At 48.1% G+C, this 25,052-nt stretch overlaps 1 protein-coding gene across 1 annotated transcript in view; it reads right to left on the bottom strand.

The window, feature by feature from the left end:
- The window catches only part of LOC140430945 (AP-2 complex subunit alpha-2-like), a 705,690-nt gene that overhangs the window by 483,158 nt on the left and 197,480 nt on the right, over positions 1-25,052 (bottom strand). The window contains exons 9-10 of the mRNA XM_072518780.1: positions 3,916-4,084; positions 3,154-3,291 (exon numbers count right to left, since the gene is read on the bottom strand). Coding sequence (XP_072374881.1) covers positions 3,154-3,291; positions 3,916-4,084 — 307 coding nt within the window. The remainder of the gene's footprint in view (positions 1-3,153; positions 3,292-3,915; positions 4,085-25,052) is intronic.

The raw sequence follows: 25,052 nt of genomic DNA, 5'->3' as shown, positions 1-25,052 counted from the left end.
CAAGCCAAGCAAACACCATTGAAGCCAGTGATAGTGCACAAACCATGGGAGCTCTTTCTAGCAATATTCAACCCACTGTTGGCGCTTTTGATACAGATGACGACCACAGTGGTCAACATGAAAGTACCGCGGAACAAGCAGAGACTGACCAGAAACATGAACCAGGAATCAAATTCAGTGATTTCAAAGAATATATTGACCTTGAAAACTGGCCCATAACAGTTGATAATGATTTCATACAGAATTGCTTAATGCAAGGCATAGGTTTTTTTCAAAGTAAAAAATCAGATTATGTATATACCGAATCAAGCAGGGTTTACAAGGAGCAAAACAGAAGTTTCTCAAACAAATATTTTGAAAATAGACTGAAAAATGGCCAGACTGTGATGAGATCCTGGTTAGTTTACTCAAAGAGCAAAAGGTGTATATACTGTTTTGTTTGCAAACACTTTTCTAAATGTCAAACATCACTTACAACAGGTGGGTTTTCTGACTGGATGAATGTACTCAGAACTCTGGAGAATCATGAAGACAGCATGGAACATAAGAGGGCGATGTTGTGTTGAATAACAAGAAAGTCAAATAAAAATACTGTGGATCAGCAACTTGAAGAACAGATGAGAAAAACCATACAGTATTATTTTGAAGTACTGAAAAGAGTTGTAGCTGTTATAAAGTTTTTAAGTGAAAGAGGTTTGGCATTTAGAGGTCATGAGAAGTGGGGTTCACCAAATAATGGAAACTTCATGGGGGCCATTGAACTTATTGCAGAGTTTGACCCATTTTTACATGAACATCTCGAGAAATGTAAAAATGAAAAAGTAAATGCTACTTACCTATCCAAACCGGTGTATGAAGAATTGATAGAAATCATGGGAAAACATGTGCAAGATGAAATTGTGAATCAAATCAACAACCTAGACACCAAATACTACTCTATTATTGTTGACTCTACCCCTGACCTGACACATGTTGACCAGCTGATAATTGTGGTTTGATACTGCTATAATGGAAAACCCTGTGAGAGATTTTTAACATTTTTACCGATAGAAAACCATTCATCCACGACCTTGTTCAACAAAATACAACAAGTCCTGGATAAACATAAGCTTTCACTTGAAAATATCCATGGTCAGCCCTATGATAATGCATCTAACATGAAGGGCTCAGAGAAAGGGCTGCAAGCACTCTTTAAAAACATTAACAGGTACGCAGACTATGTACCATGTGCAGCCCATTCACTTAACCTTGTTGGAGAAAAGGTAGTGTCTACCGTACCTGAAGTTGTTGACTATTTTGACATTTTGCAGGAGCTGTATCTCCACGGAGATGGGGGATTTTAAACACACAGGGCAATCTACAATTTTCTCTAAAGGGCTTAAGTGTAACTCGATGGTCTGCACATTATGAAGCAGTCCGGGCAATTAAAAATGGATATATGGGTATTTTACAAACTCTCAAACATATTTTTGAAGATTCAGAAGAGAAGCCTGTATGTAAACGAGATGCAAAGAATTTATACCACAAGTTGGTAAAGCTGGAATATGCTATTTTAACAGTCATTTGGGAAGAAGTGCTGGAGTGTTTCAACAAAACGAGTAAGAAACTCCAAACCCCTGGTTTTGATGTATTTGAAGGTTATCTTCTGCTATCATCTTTACTTTTGTAAAAGAACTGAGAAAATTCAGCCAATAGGATTGCACACTATGAATCAGAAGCAAACGGTTTGTGTGAAGATATCACCTCAAGTTATTCTGATGCTTCCAAATGCATTGTTACAAGGATATTTTCAGATGGAACAAGTGGTATTGCTTCTTTGAGAGGAGCTGACAAATTTAGGATAGAAGTTCTATATCAACTCTATCACTGCTTGATAATCCAGGATTGACCCATATGAGCAGATTGCGAAAGGGTTCAAGTTCCTCTCAGAATTGGTGAACAATTCGGAAATTGATGAGGACAGTATTAAACTTATAATATCGTATTATAAAGATGATATTGACCACAAATTAGTAAACGAGTGTTATCAGTTCAAAGAATATTTGCACCTCAGGAAATCCCAGAACACAGAAGAAAACATCTAAAATGCAATGCGCAGAAGTTCTTCAGCTTATTTGTGAGCAACACCTAATTGAAGTGTTCCCTAATATTACTACTGTGCTTAAGCTGTACTTGACAATGCCTATCACGAGCTGTGAAGCAGAAAGTAATTTTTCAAAGCTATCCTTTATAAAGAACAAATTTTGGTCTACCATGACTGAAGAGCGCTTAAATTCTTTATGCATATTGTCTCTAGAAAATGGCATTGCAAGGAAGCTCTCGTATGACAAAACTGTACGTGAATATGTTGCTAGAAAAAACAGGAAAGAGTATTTTGTAAAATGTGCTTCATGGAGTATGTATTCTCATAGGTGTCTAAAATAAAAGATTATATTGACTGTGGTCTTTTCTATGTTTTATTTCATCATTCTATGATGCATCATGCATGTGTATAACATTTCCCTAATTTTCATCCCCCCATAACTCGAAAACTATAAGGCATAGGAAATTTTTATTTACACCAGGGACTTTGACATGTGAGATAATCCAGTACAGCAATTTTAATCAAAATCTGAGATGTCGTGGTTACATTTTTAAAAAATATTTGTGGTGATCTGTCATGGAACAACCCCATTGAAGAAGATAACGGTGGTTACCCAGACCTCGTTGCTGGTTGCTAAGGGGCCCCCATACATTTCAAGCTTCAGGGCCACAAAAATTTAGGTCCGCCATTGGACTGAGTACCTTGTCTTTTGAAGAAAAATAAGAGATCCTACAGGCACCGACCTTGGAACTTGTTAGATAAGGATGCTGCATCATATTATTTACCCATCTGCCCTGTCACTCATGAGTGCTATATCAGATCTGGTTATCCACTTGTCCTATCATCTACAGATTATATATCTGACCTGCTATTTCCCCATTCCTGTCATCCATGGGTGTTATATTGAATCTGGTTCTTCACCTGCCTTATCACCCTTAGGTGCTGTGTAACACAAGAAAAATGGAAGCAAGTAGAAGTCTGAACTAACAAAACTTCTGTTACTGGCAGCAAGGAAGAGGAAACATACAATTGATACTCAGCACCATCATTCAAAAATAAGGATGACTCACAATTTCTTCTCTAATGGAATAATCAGCATTTTCCAGATAATTCAGCATCTCTGCCACAATCTGCTGGGCGTTGCTCCGGTCACACATCCCATATAAGAGATCCACTGCTCTCTGTCGCACACTCACATCTCTCTCAGTCTGCCAGACAAATAGCAAAGTCAGTGAGCTACGTACCCATTGGGCTATGACTGGTAATTATCCTGACCGACAAAACATGGCTTTCCTTAAGGATAATGCGCAATTCCTTAATCTGATCTTTCACAACACCCACCTCGGCCAGAAAGGACAGAGTTATAATCACACTTTTTCCACTGAGAAATTCAAATAAATGGGCAAGCTCTACAATGTAGGAAATTAGTTGGAGGGAAGAGATTAAAATGGAGGACCAAGTTTGTTGGAGGAGATGAACTAAAAGAGCTTCACAATTCTGATACTCAGTAAATTAGCTAAAATCAAAGTCTGTGCATGAGCTTTAGTAGTGGGGGCTGCTTCCTGCAGAACTCAAGGGGCACTGCGGGAACAAAGATGTACTGACCTCTGTGTAAGTACAGATGCACTGGGTAAAAACTGGTGTGTTGCTTACAGGTTTAATATATATAGGGCCCAAGCCAGCGTTGAATGTGTTCTGTTACCTTCAGTGCCATAAAGTGGTACCTGTTTTAAAATACCTCCTTGCCCACTCAGGTGGTGCATTTAATAATTTCACAATGGGAGGTAAAACCAGACAAATGCAGGGGGGGGGGGTTAAATAAGTGCTGTTACCTTGAGCGCATTGATAACTGTTTCAATGTGCATCTTCACTGCCTCATGAGAGAATTCGGAGCTAGCTAGCAACCACATGCTCTCAAGAGCCAGGTATCGCAGGTTGGTCTCACGATGCTGCAGGAACTGTCCCAGCTGATTGCAGGCACGTACAAGTAGGTTGGGTTCACTATAAAAATAATAAATGTAACACAAAATAATGGGATCACTGTAATGAAATTGTCTATCAACCTTTAAATTGATTAAGTCAAAAACTTAATAGGATCTTTAAAAAAGATTTAGTTGCGGATTTTCAAATTTTAAATCATGAATTGAATTGATAGGAAAGGTTATTAAAGAAAGACTACTTCTTCTGGTTGGAAAATCAAGTAATATGGGGTCACCAATTTGAAACTATCACTGACAGAATAAAAAATGTGAAAAATGAGAGAACTGCATTGATCCAGAATAACTGATGAATGGTGAGGTCAGGGAAGGGATGATAAACATTTGAAGCAGATGCAGGACAGTGGGACTCATTTTGGAACTCACACAGAGACAAACGGTCCATCATACTTCTTCCATATATCTAAACATCAATGGTTCAATAGTGTAGCAGCATTTAGTAGTTAGTGATTTTAAAATTATCAGCCTTGGTTTCAAATTCCTCTATAATCATGCCCCTCCTTATCTTTATAATCTCATCCAGCCCCACATCATCTGAGACCTCTGCGCTTCTCTAATTCGCACCACCTGTGCATCCGAATTTCAATTACTCCGCCATTGGTGGTCATGCTTTTAGCTTCCTGAGCCTGAAGGTCTGGAAGACCCCGTTGCACCTTTCTATTTTGCTTTAAAAAACTCCTTAAACTGAACACTTTTACCCAGCTTTTGGTCGCCTGACTGAATATTTCCTTACACCGCTTGGTGTCATACTTTCTTTTCTAATGCTCCTGTGAAGCACCATGGGATGTTTGATGACATTAAAAGTGCTATATATATATATATAGATATTATAAATTGTTGTTATTGTCAAAATTCTGAATGTACGGATAAATACATCGCCACAGAATTTAATCTCCCAACAGAACTGACGGAAACACAAGCCAATCAGGTGGCTGCAAAAATACTTTTGACTGAAAGTTTCCAGGTTTGCCAAAGAATCAGGTTAGCATAAAAGATATTGTAAAGCAATGAAAACTATCACCTTGGGACAGGGTCAGAACAAACCCATCTTGAAGGTAGAGTGGGACAAGCTCTTACAGAAAGATGCAAAAAAGCAAAAAGCTTTCCAGTACTGCCGCTCCATCAAGCAGAGGGGACCTAGCTATACATTAACACCAGGGTGGGCAACTTTCCAAGTTGGAAAGGAGTAGAACTGTTAAATTGTGAAGGGGGTATTATTTTTAAAGTTTATTATGTTATGCTGAAAAGCAGGCCTGTGGCTGTGTGTGTGTGTACGACTAATCTAATTGAACTGAAGTCAGTTTGTTTTTTGTTATTCGTTCATGGAACGTGGGCGTCGCAGGCTATGTCCGCATTTATTGCCCATCCCTAATTGCCCTTGAGGGGCAGTTAAGAGTCAACCACATTGCTGTTGGTCTGGAGTCACATATAGGCCAGACCAGGTAAGGACAGCAGATTTCCTTCCCTAAAGGACATCAGTGAACCAGATAGGTTTTTACGACAATTGAAAATGGTTTCATGGTCACCATTAGAATTTTAATTCCAGATGTTTATTGAAGTAAAATGTCATCATCTGGATGGTGATGGGATTTGAATCTGGGACCCCAGAGTACTCTGGGTCTCTGGATTACTTGTCCAGTGACCCAAGATCACCGTGTTCATCTTCCTGAAAAATGCCTTAGGGATAAAAATTGGAAGGCATTGAAACACAAATAGCAATCATGGGAGGACTGTCATCTTCACAGTCTGCATCTTCCCCGCCAATGACAGCGGGAGCATGTCCCACCTGCGGAAGTCCCCTTTCATTTGCTCAACCACCCTGCCCAAATTTAACTTATGGCGCTGACCCCAGTCCCTTGCCACCTGAATCCCCAGGTACCTAAAAATCCTTCCCACCACTTTTTATTTTTTTAGAAAATATTTTATTGAAGCAATTGTTAATTTTCACAGTCTAACACATTCACATCTCTTACACACGTAAAAAAAAAACCGACAGAACAACCCCCTACTCCCACTGCCCGTAAACTGTACTCTCTGTCCCGTTGTAACATTGCCTTGCCTCCTGTTTTCCTCCCCCCCCTTTTTCCCTACCCCAGTTACTGCTGACGTTCAATTTTCCGATACCCCAAATATTGCCAATTCTGGACTCGGAGTTACCCTTCATTCCAGGACCTCTGATATAACGTCCGCAAATCCCTGCCAAAATCCCCTAAATTTCGGACATGCCCAAAACATATGTACATGATTTGCCGGGCTACCCCCACACCGCCCACATCTATCCTCCAACTCCTCAAAGAACCTGTTCATCCGGGCTGCTGTCATGTGGGCCCTGTGGACCACCTTGAACTGGATCAAGCTAAGCCTGGCACATGACGAGGATGAATTGACTCTCTTCAGGGCTTTTTCCCACAGCTCAAATTCTATCTCCCCACCCAGCTCCTCTTCCCACTTCCTCTTCACCCCCGATAGGGGCCCCTTCCCACACCATCAACTCATTGTATATCTCCGAGACCCTCCCCTCTCCAACCTCTGTTTTTGACATCACCTTATCTTTCAATCGCTCAGGGGGAGGCGAGGGAAGCCAGGAACCTGCCTCCGGATAAAATCCCGTACCTGGAGGTACCAAAACCCGTTCCCGTCTGGCAACTCAAACTCCTCCTCTAATGCCTCCAAGGTAGGGAAACCCTCCTGAATGAATAGTTCCCCAAATCTCTCAATCCCTGCCCGCCGCCATCCCTTATAGCCCCCATCCAGCCCCTCAGGGCAAACCGGTGGTTGTTATAAATCGGTAATCACACTGATGCCCCCTCCAATCTCATGTGTTGCCTCCATTGCCCCCACACCCTAAGGGCTGCCACCACCACAGGGCTCGTAGAGTACCGAGCCGGCGAAAACAGCAGGGTGCCATCAGTAAGGCCTCCAAACTCTTACCCTGACAGGATGCCGCTTCCACTAGCTCCCACACCGACCCCTCACCCACTACCCACTTCCTGACCATCGATATGTTGGCCACCCAGTAATCGTTAATAAAGTTCGGGAGGGCCACGCCCCCCTCTCTGTGACCCCATTCCAGGCGTGCCTTCTTTATTCTCGGAATTTTACCCGCCCACACAAAACCTGATATCGCCGCATTCATTTTCCTGCAAAAAGCCTTTGGGCAACAATCGGAAGACATTGAAATAAGAAGAGCAGTCTCGGAAGGACCATCATCTTTGCCGTCTGGACTCTCTTCCCGCCAGCGTCAGCGGGAGCATGTCACATCTGTGAAAATCCCTTTTCATTTGATCCACCGCTTTGCCCAGATTTAACTTATGAAGCTGCCCCCAATCCTTAGCCACTTGAATCCAGAGATATCTAAAACTCCTCTCAACCACTGAACGGCAACACCCTCAGTCTCCTTTCTTGCCCCTGTGCCTGGATCACGAACATCTCGTTCTTTCCCATATTTAACTTGTAACCTGAAAATCGCCCAAATTCTCCGAGTATCTCCATGATTTCGGCCATCCCCCCCACCGGGTCTGTGACATAGAGCAACAAATCGTCCGCATATAGAGAGACTCTGTGCTCCACCCCCTCCCCTCACTATCCCCTGCCAGGCATTTGATGATGTTAGGGCCAAGGGCTCTATGGCCAGGGCAAACAGTAATGGGGAGAGCGGACATCCCTGTCTTGTCCCCCTACAGAGACTAAAATACTCGACCGGACTCGGTTGGTTCTTACATTCGCCACCGGAGCCTGATGTAACAGCCGGACCCAATCCACAAATCGCTGTCCGAACCTAAACCTGCCTAAAATATCCCATAGGTACTTCCATTCCACCCGGTCGATAGCCTTCTCCGCGTCCATGGCTACTACCACCTCAACATCGCGCCCCTCCGCTTGCATCATTATGACATTAAGAAGCCGTCTAATATTGGACGTCAGGTGCCTGCCGTTCACAAAACCCGCCTGATCTTCCCCGATTACCACCGGGACACAATCCTCTATTCGAGTGGCTACGATCTTTGCCAGCAACTTAGCATCAACGTTCAGCAGGGAAATTGGCCTGTGCGATCCACAATTCCTTATCTCGCTTCGGGATGAGAGAAATTGATGCCTGCGATAGCGTTGGGGGGGTGGAGGGGTACTCCCAGCTCCCTAGACCAATTAAAAGCCCTAACCAGGAGCCACCTCAGTAAAAGAGAACTTCTTATAAAATTCCACTCGGAATCCATCAGGTCCCGGGGCCTGACTCGATTGCATCGCCCCCAACCCATTTATCACCTCCCAAGCCAAATTGGGCCCCTCAATCTGTTCCTCATCTACCTTCGGGAACTCGAGCCTCTCTCGGAATTGATTCATACCCTCCTCTCAGCTGGGGGTTCCGACTCATATAACCGACTATAAAATTCACAGAACACGCCATTAACCGCCCCCGGGTCTATTGAGCAGGCTCGAAGGGCCAGATGGCTTACTCCTGCTCCTAATTCTTATGTTTTCTGTTATGTTACCTTCCCTCTCATATCCTTTATTTCCCCATTTCTCTCACCGCCTCCTAATAATAATAACAATAATAATAAGCGCTTATTGTCACAAGTAGTGTAGCCATCTGGGATGGCCACTTCCAGAATACAAAATGGACGCTCACAAAGAATGTAGGGAAATGTGGACAATGCTAGACAACAAGCAGGCACAGTGCCTGAATGTATATTTGGGAAGCAGTTACCAGACAGAATCGAAACTCTGAGTCGATTAGCATATTGATGGCCCATCTCCGAGGAACAAAGGACTAACACTCAGGTAGTTGATACTGTTAGACATCCCGGCGGCAGAAAGACACAAACAAAGCAAGGCCAACGGCCACCTAAGACACGCCCAGCCATCAGGGCACCCACCCCTTTATTAGTTAAGATCGATAACAATGATCGAGAAGCGGCCCAATTAATTGGGACCAAGTTTAAGGCCCTCCAAGTATACGAAGGTACCCCCACGAGAGATTCGCTCTCTTGGATTTGGCTCTCATGGGAGAGACCCATCCACCAGCATCACCAGAAGGAAGGAAGTTCAAGGTCAACGCTCGATACCAGATGGACGACCTTAGCTGTTCTCCTGTATCTCTTCGAACCCAACAGCCTCAGATTCGAACAACGGCCATTGTTCTTCTGACCAAGTGGGCACCCAAAGTTAAGTATAGGTGTTAGCGTTAGAGATAGTTTAGTTTGTAGTACTGTTGTGCATGAGTAGATCTTACTGTGTGTGTAAATAAATAGTATTGACTGTGAACTAACTAACTGGTGTATTGGCTCTTTGATCGATATTCGGGTTTGGACCTTGTGGCGGTATCGAGAGATACCTGCCAACTCTGAAAGTCGAAACATAATTAGGATTAAGAAAGGCGACCATATTGACCGCCATATTTATAACCAGATAAACAGAGCAACATTACTGGCGACTCTGGTGGGACTCAACCTGGAAGTGGCTTTCTCACTCTTTGAGAACCCAAATTTGAATTAGAAATCCAATTGGAAAAAGAAAAACCACAAGCGTAAGACCAATACCGCTCAAATCTCCAAGATTCGGAAGTGTGTTATCTGCATGCGTACTAAAAGGGATATAAGATAAACCTGAGAGATTTTGTTGCGTAACACTGTCGGGAGTTTTGTAGGCCAGAAAATAGCGTAAGCCATACCTGTGCATCACCACTTTATTCCCCCGTTCCAAACTCGGTAGAAACCCCAGAGATAGCGATAGAAATGGCAATGAAGGCAATATGTAGGCCTTATGAACCCCCAGGAAGTAGAGGTCGCAGCGACCAGCAGAGTAGGACAGTGTGCCATATGGGAAGAGGAAATCAGGAAATATCTCAAAGGGAAAGGATGGCCCCTTTGGAGTGAATTTTGTGCGAACGATGAAACAGGTCCCGGAAGTATAGGGCATACTTCGTGGGAGAACCTGACAGAGATCCATAAGAAGAGCTTAGGGAAAGCTCGTAAGCCGATGGCAATCGTGTCCTGCTTGGCACCATTGTGAGGCACAGAGGAGGTCGTGAGGATGCTCCGTAGAGAGATTGAAGAGAGAGATAAGAATAGTGAGGGAGACATGAGTGAGTACGAGAAAGTTAACAGGGAACTGAGAGAGCAGTTAACGGCGAAGGACAAGGAGATGGCGGATGTCAAACAGGCACACCAATCTTGTCTCGCCCATTTAAGCAGCTTTCAGTTGCAATATGATAAGGCCTACAAAGACACGCAACGCGCGGTGTTGGTAAGAGAAGAAACAGAACACCAAGTCGAGCAGTTACAGAAACAATGTAATGATTTAAAAGCTGCCCTACGAGCACTCCACAGTTCCACGACGGAGCAAAGGGAGAGCTCGGTAGATCACACCAAATGCCGAAAGCAAATTGCAGACCTGCAATCTCTGCTTTCTGTACAAAATGGATTCCAGAACACGTTTGGACCCCAGTTAGACCAAGAAAATGGCCCCGATTGGCAGGAGTTAAATGAGACTGCCCATAGATATGTACATGGCACATGTACTCAGGACAAACCACAGAAAGAAAAGCAGCCCCACGCCCGACAGCACAGGCAGAACACAACCCTATGAACCCTGTCACAACACAGCGCAGGGCCACAACAGACGGAGACCCAGATTTTCAGTACACCACCCCATTAACCGTCACTCAATTAAGGGACGCGTGCGATAAAATAACATCGTTCCTACCCACATCGGACCCACACCATTATTTCGCAAAACAACAACCGATCATGTACGGCCTGGATGAAAAAGAGCAAGTGAAGCTCACGGTTTTGAGCCGCGACCCCTCAGTCGTGGCAGCCCTTCCCGACCCACAAAATGTAGGAGGAGGCAACCTCCTAGACATGCATGCAGCGATCTTATATGCAATCGCTACAACAAAGGAGACCCTGTAGAAGGCCTAAACAAATGTAGGCAGAAAAAGACAGAGCACCCCACAGCGTTTGCTGGACGCCTGTGGATTCATTTCACAGCGGTATTTGGAGAGTTAGCCCGCGCCCATTTGACCCCAGACAAAATGGCCAAATGGACTCGAATCTTAGTCTCTCACGAGACAGAGGCAGGACAGAGAGCTTGCACAAATTACGACCCTCAGACGAGGCCCACAATGAGAATGGGTACTAAAGAGATTGTCCCGAGCTTGGGAACAGTCCGTTCAGGGAAAATCAGCTTACGGTAAAGCAGAGGAAGAGCAGGCAGATGCTAACATGCATCCAATTAGGACACACCAGAACCCTGCATGGGTAAATGAGGGAAGAAACAGCCCACAGCAGTGTAAATCCCAAGAATGTTACAATTGCGGACAATTACGACATTACGCACGAGAATGTCAGCGCCCCAGAAACAGCACCGAAACCAGCAGGCAGGCACCCTGAATAAGAATAGGGGCAAGCCAATCCATAGTATTTGCGCCCGTTCCGAGAACGCAGATATGAACGGCACTGATTGACGGTGTTCGGACTCCCCAACTTGGGTCTGCGACACCCTTTGGGACAAGTCCAGAAGACCGGTTGTGGCAGGCACAGTCCGGGGACACCCCGTAAAATTTCTTTGGGACACAGGAGGGTCCCGCACCACGCTCAACTCCTCCACAATGTTTCAACGAGACACATGGCCCACCACAGACGTCATTACTCTCAGCGGTTTTACAGGGCACTTGCAGCAGGGACACATTACAGCCCCTGTAGCGATTCAGATAGGGAACATTAAAACTAAACACCCCGTAGTTCTAGTTGATCTACCCCAGACAGCCGAACACATTTTAGATATATATTTTATGAGCTCCCACAATCTATCGTTCAACCCCGTAAACAAATGTATGTGGAGAATGGCAAAGGCAGCACGAGCCCCCGCCATGCTTACAGTTGGAGACTACGCACACAGAATTAGCGCATTAGGAAACTTCTGGTTCGACCCTCGAGCCATGAGTCAGGATAAAGACGTTAGAGACGTTTTACAGCAACACAAAGCAGCTTTTGCCCAGCACAAGCACGACTGCGGCAAAATAGCAGGCTTAGTAAACATTACAGGTCCCGGCCCCAAACCCCAAAAGCAGTACGGTTTCCCCCAAGAAGTAGAGGGAGAAATCGCAAAAGTTATCCAGAGTCTGCTTGACCAAGGTGTACTCCGTTCAGTAGCCTCAACGAACAATGCCCCAACTTGGCCCATCAGGAAAGCCAATGGATCATGATGACTGACCATCGATTACCGGGAACTAAACAAAGTAACCCCAGGAGCAGCCCCCACCGTAGCCACGAGTCCCGAGACAATGCTAAAACAGGGACTCCAGTCAAAAAAAAATTCGGTTTTGGACATTAGCAATGGCTTTTGGTCCATTCCATTGGATAAAGCTTGCCAATATAAATTTGCTTTCACCTTCCAGGGACAGCAATACACGTGGACATGCCTTCCACAAGGCTTCAACAACTCCCCTCCATTTTCCACCGACAGCTGGGGAATGGATTAGCCAAATTCTCCCGACCCGACTGTCTTGTCCAGTATGTAGATGACTTGCTACTGCGGACAGACACCAAGGGAGAGCACATTTCGCTTCTCGCCGAACTATTAGGACTCCTTCAGCAAATTGGATATAAAGTGAACCCCAAAAAGGCCCAGATTCTACAAGAAAAAGTAATTTATTTAGGAACAGTCATCACCCGTGGCAGACACGAGGTCGAGCAGAAACGCATCGACTCCATTGTCAAATTACCCCTGCCCCATAATGTCACAGCCCTCCGGTCATTTCTAGGACGGGTTGGCTACTGTAGGAATCACATCAACGGTTTGGCCACAAAAGCAACGCCCCTCTCCGGACTCCTAAAGAAGCAAGCACCATGGGAATGGCTTCCACAGCTCACGGATACCGTGGATGCATTAAAAAGAGCGCTCAGCACAGCCCCCGCGTTACAGGTCCCAGATCCAGTCTCCCCATCCGCAATTGAGGCTGCAACCACCAACCGAACCCTTTCGGCCTTGCTCCTCCAAGAAAGACACGATCATTTAGGCCCCATAGCATACGCCTCACGAGTACTTGATCCAGTTGAGCAAGGCTTTTCTGCCTGCGAAAGGCACCTGCCCTCAGTTTTTGGGGCAGTTCAATACTTTGCCTACATAACAGGACTCAACCCCATCACCATTTTAACTGAGCACACCCCAACACAACTTCTCCTGGAAGGTAGACTAAAGGACGGCACAATCAGCCAAATTCGCGCCACCTGATGGACCCTTCTCTTTCAGGGACAGGACATAACAGTGAAGAGGACAAAAACACACACTTTTCTCGCAGACAATTTACACTATGCCGGCAGCCCACATGAATGTGAAATCATCTCCACCAAACACAACACAGGACCCTTTGTACCAAAGTCAGCTCCCCCAAAACCAGGTACTCCACCCCAGAGACCCCAGCCCACAGACATAGGCGGACCCTTGAAGATTTATATGGATGGCTCCGCCACAGTTTTGAATGGTAAAAGGATTACCGGTTGCAGGATATACGTAGAGAACGCGCAGGGACGCGCGTGGGAGGAGATATCTTTGAAATTACCCGGACATTTAGGCTCACAGGCAGCAGAACTAGCAGCCGTCGCGTATATTGGAGAGCACCCCAACTCGTTCCCGACCCCAGCCGACATATATTCCGACAGTCTCTATGTCTGTAATAGTTTAACAGAATTCCTACCCCTGTGGGAATCTAGAGGTTTCGTCTCCACAGATGGAAAACCCCTACCCTCAGTCCCATTACTCCAGCATATTCTAAGGACAGCTAAAGATCGGAAATAGGAGCGCGATTCTCCACTCCCACGACGGTTGGGAGAATCGCCTGGGCCGCCAAAATTTCCGGGGACGCCGGTCCAACGCCCTCCCGCAATTCTCCCAAGCGGCGGGAACGGCCCGGTCGAGTTTCGCGGGCCGCAGGCCGGAGAATCACCGGAGACACCCAAAATGGCGATTCTCCGGCACCCCTGCGATTCTGAGGCCCGGATGGGCCGAGCAGCCAGGCCAAAACGGCGGGTTCCCCCCGGCACCGTCCACACCTGGTCGCTGCAGTCGTGGGCGGTGCGTGAACACTGGGGGGCGGCCTGTGGGGGGGCAAGGGGGGATCCTGCACCGGGCTTCACCTGCAATGTGGGGTGGTCCGCGATCGGTGCCCACCGATCGTCGGGCCGTCCTCTCTGAAGGAGGACCTTCTTCCTTCTGCAGCCCCGCAAGATCCGTCCCCCATCTTCTTGCGGGGCGGATTTGGACAGGACGGCAACCACTCATGCGCGGATGATGTCCATTATGCGGCGCCGCTTTTACGCGGGCGACAAGGCCTGGCGCGGGTAGATGACGCGGCCCCGATACTGGCCCATTGTCAGGGCCTGAATCGGTCGGGACCGGGGCCGTTCCGCGCCGTCGTGAACCTTGACGGCGTTCACGACGCCGCGGCCACTTCGGCGTGGGAGTGGAGAATCGCGCCCAGGGTATTATTAAAGTTCGTAGCCACCATTGTTCTTCCCCCCCCGGGTAACGTTAAGGCAGACGCCCTAGCAAAGGCAGGTTCCAGACACGGTTACTTTTGGAATCCTCCCGAGAGTGCCCCAGTACACACGGTTCAGGTCTCAGACCAACATTCAGGATTTAGCGCAGGCCCAAAAAGATGAACAGCTCAGGGAAGTTTTAAAAGGCAACTTCCCAGCCCCCTACGATAAATCCAAGAACACGTTGACGACACATGATGGTATAATTTTAAAAGAAGGTATTTATGTGGTCCCCACTCAGGACAGAAACCAAATTATTTGTCAATTCCATGACAACCATGGACATTAAGGCATAGAAGCAACCCTCGCCCACCTCAGACCTCTCTGCTGGTGGCCCGATTTAAAATCCAATGTAACGCACTACATTGAAAACTGTTCAATCTGCGCCCAGAACAATTCCGACAGATGTGCAAGAAAAGGTCAGCTTAGTCACACCCGCCCCGTTAATGGCCCCTGGACGAATTTGCAGATTGATTATATAGGACCCCTAGCCCCCTGCAAGAATGGTTTTAAGTATGTGTTGGTGGTCATCAACACCTTCACAAAATGGGTGGAAGCTTTTACATCCAGAATGAACACAGCTAAAGCAACAGCCAAGATCCTCACTCAGCACATCTTTACAAGATGGGATCTTTCCCGCAGCATAGAGTCCGACCAAGGCTCACATTTTACAGGACGAGTGATGAAAAACGTCCTCACAATTTTCGGAATCAAACAGAAATTCCACATTGCATATCACCCCCAATCAAGCGGAATAGTTGAGAGAATGAATAAGACTCTCAAAGCAACCCTAAGGAAAATGGTGCAACAGCACAATACCACCTGGGACACAGTCCTCCCCTTTGCACTAATGTTCATAAGGAACACGGTATCCACGTCGACAGCATACACCCCCCACACCCTCATGACTGGACGACCCATGAAGGGGACAGAATATTTGTTAGGACTCGATTTGGCCAGCCCCACAGTCACCGGCTCACCCATGAGAAAGCAATTCAGCAAATTGTCGAGAATGTAAAAGCAGCCCAGCTCGCAGCAGCTGTTAGGCTTGGGACACAGAAGAAGCAAAGTAAAGTTTGCTTCGACAAAACAGTACACGCCACAGAATTTGTAGTAGGGCAGCAGGTCATGCTATCCCTATACAAACCCAGCTCATTCCTCTCCCCCAAATTTGCAGAACCGTACTCCATTTCTGATAAAGTCAACCCCTCCGTATATAAAATTACTTATCCCAATGGCAAGTTTGCATGGTTTCACATAAACCAACTTAAGGCTTATGGCACACAGAACAACCATTCACACATCTCACTTGCAGCAGCAGATGAACATGCCCCGCCCACAGACGACCTATTCCTACCCTCCCCCAACCAGTTCAGCCCATCCCCAGACACTACTTCGACTCCACCCCCAGAGGTATGACTCCGCCTCTCCCTTCATTCAACCAGCAGCGAAAGCGACAGCAATAGCGACAGCCCCATAGCGCCGCAACAAGATTATACCCCTGCACCAGGTCCCACTCCCAGCGACGCCGAACAAGATTCCAGCGACCCCTCTGAGACCACGTACATTAAAGCCCCTGATCCAGACCCACCGCCCGACGACTATGGATTGCCCCCTACCACCTCCAACCCCGACACGAAACACTGGCACCGAGACAATTTGTACAGACTCATCCGGAATGATGAGATGGACCCCAATTCGCCCCAAGCAGCTTTGGCACAACTACTCCAGTCACGAGTATGGCAACAGGGAGAAGATGATGACTTAGAGTCTGACTCCCACCAGATGAACCCCTTTGCGACTCTGTTTGCGAAAGAGCAATGAGGTGTCCAGATGATGGTAAAAAGGAACCAATGGAGGTGTCCTTTCTGATGAAACCTGCATGATTTTTGTTATGTTAGTTTGTTGCTTTAAATGTTTGTTATTGTACATGTTGAATGTCGTTTGTTCACTTAAAGTTTTCATGGCCCCACGCCACCACTCTTTTAACGCCCACTAGCAGTTAAAGGAACTAGTTTGTCGGCAGACAGCCAATCATAGCAACTCTTCTGATTCAAAGGTAATCACAAGAGGCAACATCCACGGCGAACACAAATTCTTTCCGTTCTTGTCCGGTCGCTCAGGCAGTGGAGAAATGGCACTGGTCCTAGCCCTGCCTAAGGACCCCCATCTGGTCAGCTACGCTCGGGTAGTGCACATACGGCACTGGTCACCGTCCTACCCAGGGATTCCACCCATTCTTACCCGCCGCGGCCCATACGCATCCCATTCGGAACTTTTGGTTCAAAACTCTTTTGTTTGTTTTCCAGCGGCCCTTAGGTTGTCCATATGCTATTTACATCCTCAAACAGTGGGATGGTACACTCACTGCATCGATCGCACAGGCTGCGAGACTGCTCACGCTGTGACAGTATTTTCTTCTCGGATGTCTTGTCCCAAAATATTTGGTTTACAAAAAAATGAGGGAGTCACAGATGGTGACCAATTATAATGGGTAATTGGCAATAAAACGACACAGACATACGAGATCTTAAGCAAGATAATAACAGATATTATTCTTGTGTCCACAGAAATCCAGAACCACAGAAGCCACAGGAAGACCACAGAAGGAAGAGAACATGACCACAGACATCATGGTCTACATTTGGATCTTCGCGAGATCCCTACAGTTGCGCGGGGACGCGACCCCCCGATCCCTACCTCACAGACCGTGAATGTTTCCCATCCCTGCCATACACTACACCCAGAGACAGCAACTGATACACCAACCTGGTGTGACAAGTTCATCACCTGGTATTCCCTTTCCTGCATTGTAGAAGCACTGTTAGCCATGGCAATACTCTGTAGTGTCATCCAGCCACTGAGACTTAGGAAATGGTGAAGGAAAGCCTCCCGCACTCCGGTATATACATTCAGATCCCCTATTTCCGGACGTCAGCAAACCCCCCACTCTCTTTAAGTGAATTAAAGTGCATTGACTTGTTTTTGTTTGTTTGTTCTAATAAAAAGATGTAAAATTCTGTACTTGACTGCCAAGATACAGAGACATGTATTGCTGCTACTGTATAGTTTATACTGTTGTAAATTCTTTTAAGTGACTAAGGATAGTTTAGATAAGAATAGTTAAGAGGTTCCTGTGTATAATTGTAATGCATGCCTGAATGTCATAGCGCCCCGTAGAATTTTATAATAATGTGTGTATATAAAACAATTTAGGTAAAGTTCCAATCCATAGGACAGAGTAGAGTAGAGCCTGTCCTTGATTGCGGATGCTCGACTTATGCAGAGAACAAAGAAGATGCAGTAATATGATCCTTCACGCTTCGCGTTGAGGATCACAAGGAGGGTGTGTAGTCATCTGGGATGGCCACTTCCAGAATACAAAATGGACGCTCACAAAGAATGTAGGGAAATGTGGACAATGCTAGACAACAAGCAGGCACAGTGCCTGAATGTATATTTGGGAAGCAGTTACCAGACGGATTCGATTAGCATATCGATGGCCCATCTCCGAGGAACAAAGGACTAACACTCAGGTAGTTTATACAGCTACAGACATCCTGGCGCTAGAAAGACACAAACAAAGCAAGGCCAACGGCCACCTAAGACACGCCCAGCCATCAGGGCACTCACCCCTTTATTGGTTAAGATTGATAACAATGATCGAGAAGCGGCCCAATTAATTGGGACCAAGTTGAAGGCCTGCCTAAAAGCGCGCGAAGCCCCTCCAAGTATAAGAAGGAGCCCTCACAAGAGATTCGCTCTCTTGGATTTGCCTCTCACGCGGAGAGACCCAGCCACCAGCATCACCAGAAGCAAGTAAGTCCAAGGTCAACGCTCGCTACCAGACGGACGACCTTAGCTGTCCTCCTGTATCTCTTCGAACCCAACAGCCTCAGATTCGAACAATGGCCATTGTTCCTCTGACCAAGTGGGCACCCAAAGTTAAGTATAGGTGTTTGCGTTACAGATAGTTTAGTTTGTAGTACTGTTGTGCATGAGTAGATCTTACTGTGTGTGTAAATAAATAGTATTGACTGTGAACTAACTAACTGGTGTATTGGCTCTTTGATCGGTATTCGGGTTTGAACCTTGTGGCGGTATCGAGAGATACCTGACGACTCTGAAAGTAGAAACATAATTAGGATTAAGAAAGGCGACCATATTGACCGGCATATTTATAACCAGATAAACAGAGCAACAATCGGCTTCAATGAAGTTACTGTGAAAAGCCTCCTGCTTCCTCAGCTGATGTGTTATCATCCTGCTAGCTTTCTCCCCATATTCATATATTGCCCCTTTTGCCCTCCTCAGCTGTCCCCCCGCCTTACCTGTGGAAAGGAGACCAAATTCCATTTGGAGTCTCTGACACTCCCTCAGGAGCTCCTCATTCGGAGACTCCGCATACCTCCTGTCCACTTGTAAGATTTCCCATACCAATCTGTCCAGCTCCGCCCGCTCATATTTTCTCCCTGTGGGCCCAAATCGAAAAAGATTCCCCTCTGATAACTGCGTTCAATGCCTCCCACACCACCCCAGCCGCGGTCTCTCCCGTATCATTGCTTTTTTATGTACCCCCGGATGGCCTCCCTCACTCACTCACAGATCTTATCGTCCGCTAGCAGCCGGCATCTCATGTCCACTGTGGGCGCTGAAACTTTCCTGTTCTTGCCCATAGGTCTACCCAATGTGGCGCATGGTCTGACACCACAATTGCTGTGTACTCAGTGGCCTCCACCCCCGCTAACAGTGTTTTATCCAGTACAAAGAAATCTATCCTGGTGTATACCTTGTGCACATGGGAGTAAAATGAATATTCCTTGCTCCTTGGCCTCCCAAATCTCCACGGATCCACTCCTCCCATGCGCTCCATGAACCCCGCAATTCCTTCGTCATTGCTGATACTTTCCCTGACCTAGATCTCGACCGGTGCAGTCTCGGATCCAGGATCGTGTTGAAGTCACCCCCCATAACCAGCCGCTGCGAGTCCAGGTCAGGGATCTTTCCCACGTGACATCATCCCAGTTTGGGGCATATATATTTACCAGCACCACTGCCATTTCCTCCAGTTTCCCACTGACCATAATAAATCTCCCCCCCGGGTCTGCCTCTATCTTCCTCACCTCAAATGCCATCCTCTTGTTCATCAGGATGGCCACCTCCCCTTGTTTTAAAGCCCAGACCCGAGTGAAACACATGTCCGACCCATCCCTTCTTCAAACTGAATTGGTCTCCCATCTAAGTGTGTCTCCTGTAGCATGGCCACATCTGCTTTTAACAGTCTCAAGTGTGCGAACACACGGGCACTTTTGACTGGCCCATTCAGTCCACGAACATTCCACGTAACTAGTCTGGTCGGGGGGGGGGCTCTCGCCTCCCTCCCCTGTCGATCAGCCATAACATTTCCTAGGCCAGCCCATGCCCCGCACCTCCCTTGGTCCGCCCCTCGGCAGCTACCGCCCTCTGCTCTCCATCTCCAATCCCCCGAAGGTCCCTTACTCATCAGCAGTCCCCCTTCCCCTCCCCCCCTACTCCATCTCTCCTCTGCTCTCCCCCCACTTTGCTCCCATTAACTTGCTATACAGCTAGCCTAGAAGCTCTCGCCCCGGCACCTAATATTCTACAACCTGCTGGATCTTCCCCCCCTCTTAACATAAGTTCTCAACACAATAACATCCAACACAGAAAATAAACAAACAATCCCCCAAGGCTCAGGTACAGAAGCCCACCCACCCTCCATAACAGAATCTTATGTTTCCCATCACCTTCAAACAGAATTAAAACAATAGGAGAGACATCAAATGGGGTAGGACAAAAATGATGCACACAGAAACTCAACCATCTTTTTTCCAACAGAAGAGAAAAAACATCACAGCTCAAAACCCTTTTCACTGCAATTCGGCATATACAACAACAAATCAAATCAAGCAGAAAAAGCCCTTCTCCTCCTGAAAGTCACAACTTAAATTACAGAAATGAAAGGTTGAGATTTTTTCAGAGAAAGAAAGAACCGCACAAAACTTCCCCTCCCCTTACAAAAAACTCAGTTCACCACAGTTTAGGTTTTAAAGTCCTTCTGCATCCACCAAGTTCTTGTCTTTCATAAATACCTCCTCCGGCGAGCCAAAGTATAGCTCCCGGTTCGCGTAGTTCACCCAGATACGGGCTGGGTAAAGCAGTCCAAATTTTATGTCTTTCGCATACAGGGCCCACCTTGACTTTATTAAAACTCGCCTTCCTCTTTTCAAGCTCTGCTCCCCAATCCTGACACACCTGGATCTCTGACTCTTCCCTAGCCCACTTCATAATACGGCGAGAAAAGGACGAGTAGGAGGAAGGTTAAGCAGGGCCAGAACTAGGTGAATACTGGGAGGAGGGCCACCATACTAGCGAGGAGGGCTAGCACGGGAGGGCAAGAAGGAAGGAGGGCCGCGGCACTCCTCTCAGGGGAGAGGGAACGCCTGGCACTAGGTGGGAGGGGCAGAAGGGGGGGGGAGAAAGCAGGGGGTGGGACAGAGGTATGGGGGCTAGGGAGAGGAGTCGGGGGGAGAATGCAGAACAAAAGAGAAGCAAAGAGAAGGGTGAGATAGCGAAGCAGTACAGACATAGGCCTTGGCGGGCATGGAGCAGGACGAGGAACCAAGGTGGCTCCGCAAACAACCACTCGGGAGGGCATCAGGGCGAAGAGAGACCCCAGAGTGCAGGGACGCACGTGATGTGCACACAGCTGGCGGCCACATTGGGTGTCCCCTGGACAAAGGGAAACCCCGGAGCGCTGGGGCCCGACCCCATGATTAGAGCGGTGACCCTGGCCATTTTGGATGGCCCCCTAGAAAAGGGATACCCCGAAGTGCAGGGGCGTGTCCATCAGGTAAGAATGGGTGATCCCACAGGACCGGCGGGTCAGAAACCTCCCACCAGGACTGTTCCTTGGAATGTAAGGAGACTCAACAGCCCAGTGAAAAGATCTAGTGTCTTCGCCCACCTAAGAAACCTAAAAGCAGACATAATATACATACAAGAGACGCACCTGAGGGAGAAGGACCGACTGCTGGTAAGGAAGGGCTGGGTGGGACAGACGTACCATTCAGGCTACGGGACGAGGGCTAGGTGGGTAGCAATAGTAATTAATAAAAGGACGAGGTTTACGAAAACCAAGACAGTTGCGGACCCAGGGGGACGGTACGTCATGGTCAGCGATGTCTTGGAAGGGGCACCGGTTGTGCTGGTGAATGTGTATGCTCCCAACTGGGACGACACAGAATTCATAAAGAAGACCATGGCAGAAATCCCCGACCTTGACACATACCAACTGATTATTGGGGTCGACTTTAACTGCGTGCTGGACCCACTGACCGACCAATCAAACCCCAGAACAGGGAAAAAGTCGAGCATGGCTACGGAGCTAGAAGCCTTCATGGGACAGATGGGGCGGTGCACCCATAGAGGTTCCTGCACTCGGGAGAAAAGGAGTTCTCGTTCTTTTCGCAGATGCACAAGGTATACACCCGTATCAACTTCTTTGCAATCGGTGCTTCCAGGGATCACGGGAACGGGCTACTCCGCGATCGTTATCTCCGACCACGCTCCACACTATATGGATGTGAGGTTGGAGACAGGCCGGGCCCAGCGCCCCATGTGGAGGCTGGACATAGACCTCCTGGCCGACAAGGCCTTCTGCCAAAAAATATCGCGGGCCATAGGCGATTACGTTAGTAACAACCAAAACGGGGCGGTCTCACCCCCCACGATTTGGGAGGCACTGAAGGCCGTGATCAGAGGAGAAATCATAGCCTACAAGGCAAGCAAAGATAGGGAAGAGAGGGTGGCCAGGCAACAGCTAGTGGACTCCATTCTGGAAGTCGATAGAAAATACTCTGAGGCCCCGACCGTGGGGCTGCTGGGGGAGAGGAAAAAGCTGCAAATGGACTTTAACCTGCTATCCACGAGGAAAGCAGTGTACCAACTCCACCAGACACAGGGGAGCTTCTATGAAGACGGAGACAAGGCTGGCCGCCTATTGGCAGACCAGCTGAGAAAGCAGGCAGCCACAAGGGAAATAGCGCAGGTTAAGGATAGCAGAGGCAGACTGGTAACAGAGCCAAAGGAGGTCAAGCGAGCATTTGAGACCTTCTACCGGAGACTGCACACCTCCGAGCCCCTCAACGGGGGACACGGGAATGAAACAGTTCCTAGACAGATTGGAACTACCAGTGGTGGGGGAAGACAGACCCGACGGGTTCCCGGCGGACTTCTACAAAACATGCGCATCAGTCCTGGCCCCACACCTAAGGGACATGTTCGCGGACTCACTGGCAGGGGTCACCCTTTTCCTTTCCTCCCCCCCCCCCCCCCCCGCCACGCTAGCGCAGCGAGCGAAGCCCTGGCGATAGTCCTGCAGGAAGCAAAAAGCTGGAAGGGAATCCGGAGAGAAGACAGAGAGCACAGAGTTTCACTCTACACAGCTAACCTGCTCCTCTATGTCTCGAAGCCACAGGAGACTGAAGGCAATACTGCAAATACTGAAAGAGTTCGGGACCTTCTCAGGCTACAAACTTAACCTGGGCAAAAGCGAGGCATTCCCAGTGAACCCAAAAGGGGAAGGGACAGATCTGGAGGGGCTCCCGTTTAAAACAGCCCAGAACAGATTCCGTTACCTGGGGATCCAAATAGCCAGAGACTGGACACAGATTCACAAGTGGAACCTGACCAGCCTGGTGGAGGAAGAAAAGATCTTCAACGGCAGGGCTCACTCCCACGCTCCCTAGCGGGGAGAGTGCAGACGATCAAGATGAACGTGCTTGATGCACTATCAATTACGCGAGACGAGAGTAGAGAGTAATCGAGGCTTTATTAAGCAGAGATGTGTGGCCTCCTGCAGTTGCTACCAGAATGGAGTAGCTCGGGTGTGCACACACATTTATACTCCGCCTACTGGGCAGAGCCAGCAGGCAGGGATTTACCCCCGTACCTACAGTACAGGAGCCTTACTGTATCACCTCTAATAATCATCGTGACAACTATTATACAATCCATGATGACTACCATATTCATCCCCTGTTAAAAAAAAGAGTCCGGGGGGGGGGGGGTGAAAATTTTAGTTTGGTGAAAAATTAAAGGTTAGTTTGGTGAAAATTTACAAATTTAGCCGGTCAGGTGCCTTGATCCTCCGCTGTGAGCGCCTCAGTCCCGGTGGTGATGCGGGCGCCGACTTGGTCGCCTGTGACTCCTGGGAGCGTGTTGTCCTCGTCTTCATCCCTGGGTGGAACCAGAGGAAGGACGGATCATCCTGGGGCGGGGGCTGTAGTGAGGTGTGCTGGGGCGAGGGTGGGTGGCGCCGGGGCAATCGGAGGGGGGGTGTCGGGTGGTGGGCCGTGGGTGGGGATCGATCTGGTGCCAGGTCCCGCAGGGAGACTGTGTCCTGGCGCACGTTGGGGTACGCCACGTATGCGTACTGCGGGTTCGTGTGCAGTAGTTGTACCCTTTTGATCAACGGGTCCGCCTTGTGGATCCGCATGTGTTTGCGGAGGAGGATGGGTCCAGGAGCTGCCAGTCATGTTGGGAGCGAAACCTTGGAGGTGGACTTCCTGGGGAAGGCAAGGAGATGTTCATGGGGGGTTTCATTAGTTGCAGTGCAGAGCAGTGATCGAATGGAGTGGAGCGCGTCGGGGAGGACCTCCTGATAGCGGGAGACCGGGGGATTTTTAGACCGCAGGGCCAGCAGGACGGCCTTCCAGACCGTCCCATTCTCCCTCTCCACCTTTCCCCGGGGTTGTAGCTGGTTGTCCTGCTCGAGGCAATGCCCTTGCTGAGCAGGAACTGACGCAGCTCATCACTCATAGAGGATCCCCGGTCGCTGTGGACGTAAGCGGGGAAACCGAACAGGGAGAAGATGCTGTTGAGTGTTTTAATGACCGTGGCAGACATCATATCGGGGCATGGGATGGCGAAGGGGAATCGGGAGTATTCATCGACCACGTTCAGTAAGTATGTGTTTCGGTCGGTGGAGGGGAGGGGCCCTTTGAAGTCCATGCTGAGGCGTTCAAAGGGGCGGGAGGCCTTCACCAGGTGCGCTCGGTCTGGCCGGGAGAAGTGCGGTTTGCACTCCACGCAGACCTGGCATTCTCTGGTGACAGCCCTGACCTCCGCAATGGAGTAGGGCAGGTTGCGGGCCTTTATGAAGTGAAAAAAACGGGTGACCCCTGGGTGACAGAGACCATCGTGTAGGGCCCGGAGTCGGTCCACATGTGCACTGGCACATGTACCTCGGGATAGGGCATCGGAGGGCTCGTTGAGCTTTCCAGGGCGATACAAAATCTCGTAATTGTAGGTGGAGAGCTCGATCCTCCACCGTAAGATTTTATCATTTTTGATCTTGACCCTCTGCGTATTGTTAAACATGAAGGCAATCGACCGTTGGTCAGTGAGGAGAGT

The sequence above is a fragment of the Scyliorhinus torazame genome, chromosome 10, assembly GCF_047496885.1.
Source record: "Scyliorhinus torazame isolate Kashiwa2021f chromosome 10, sScyTor2.1, whole genome shotgun sequence".
In the NCBI taxonomy this organism is placed as follows: domain Eukaryota; kingdom Metazoa; phylum Chordata; class Chondrichthyes; order Carcharhiniformes; family Scyliorhinidae; genus Scyliorhinus; species Scyliorhinus torazame.
This window is presented reverse-complemented; position numbering and strand designations above follow the sequence as displayed.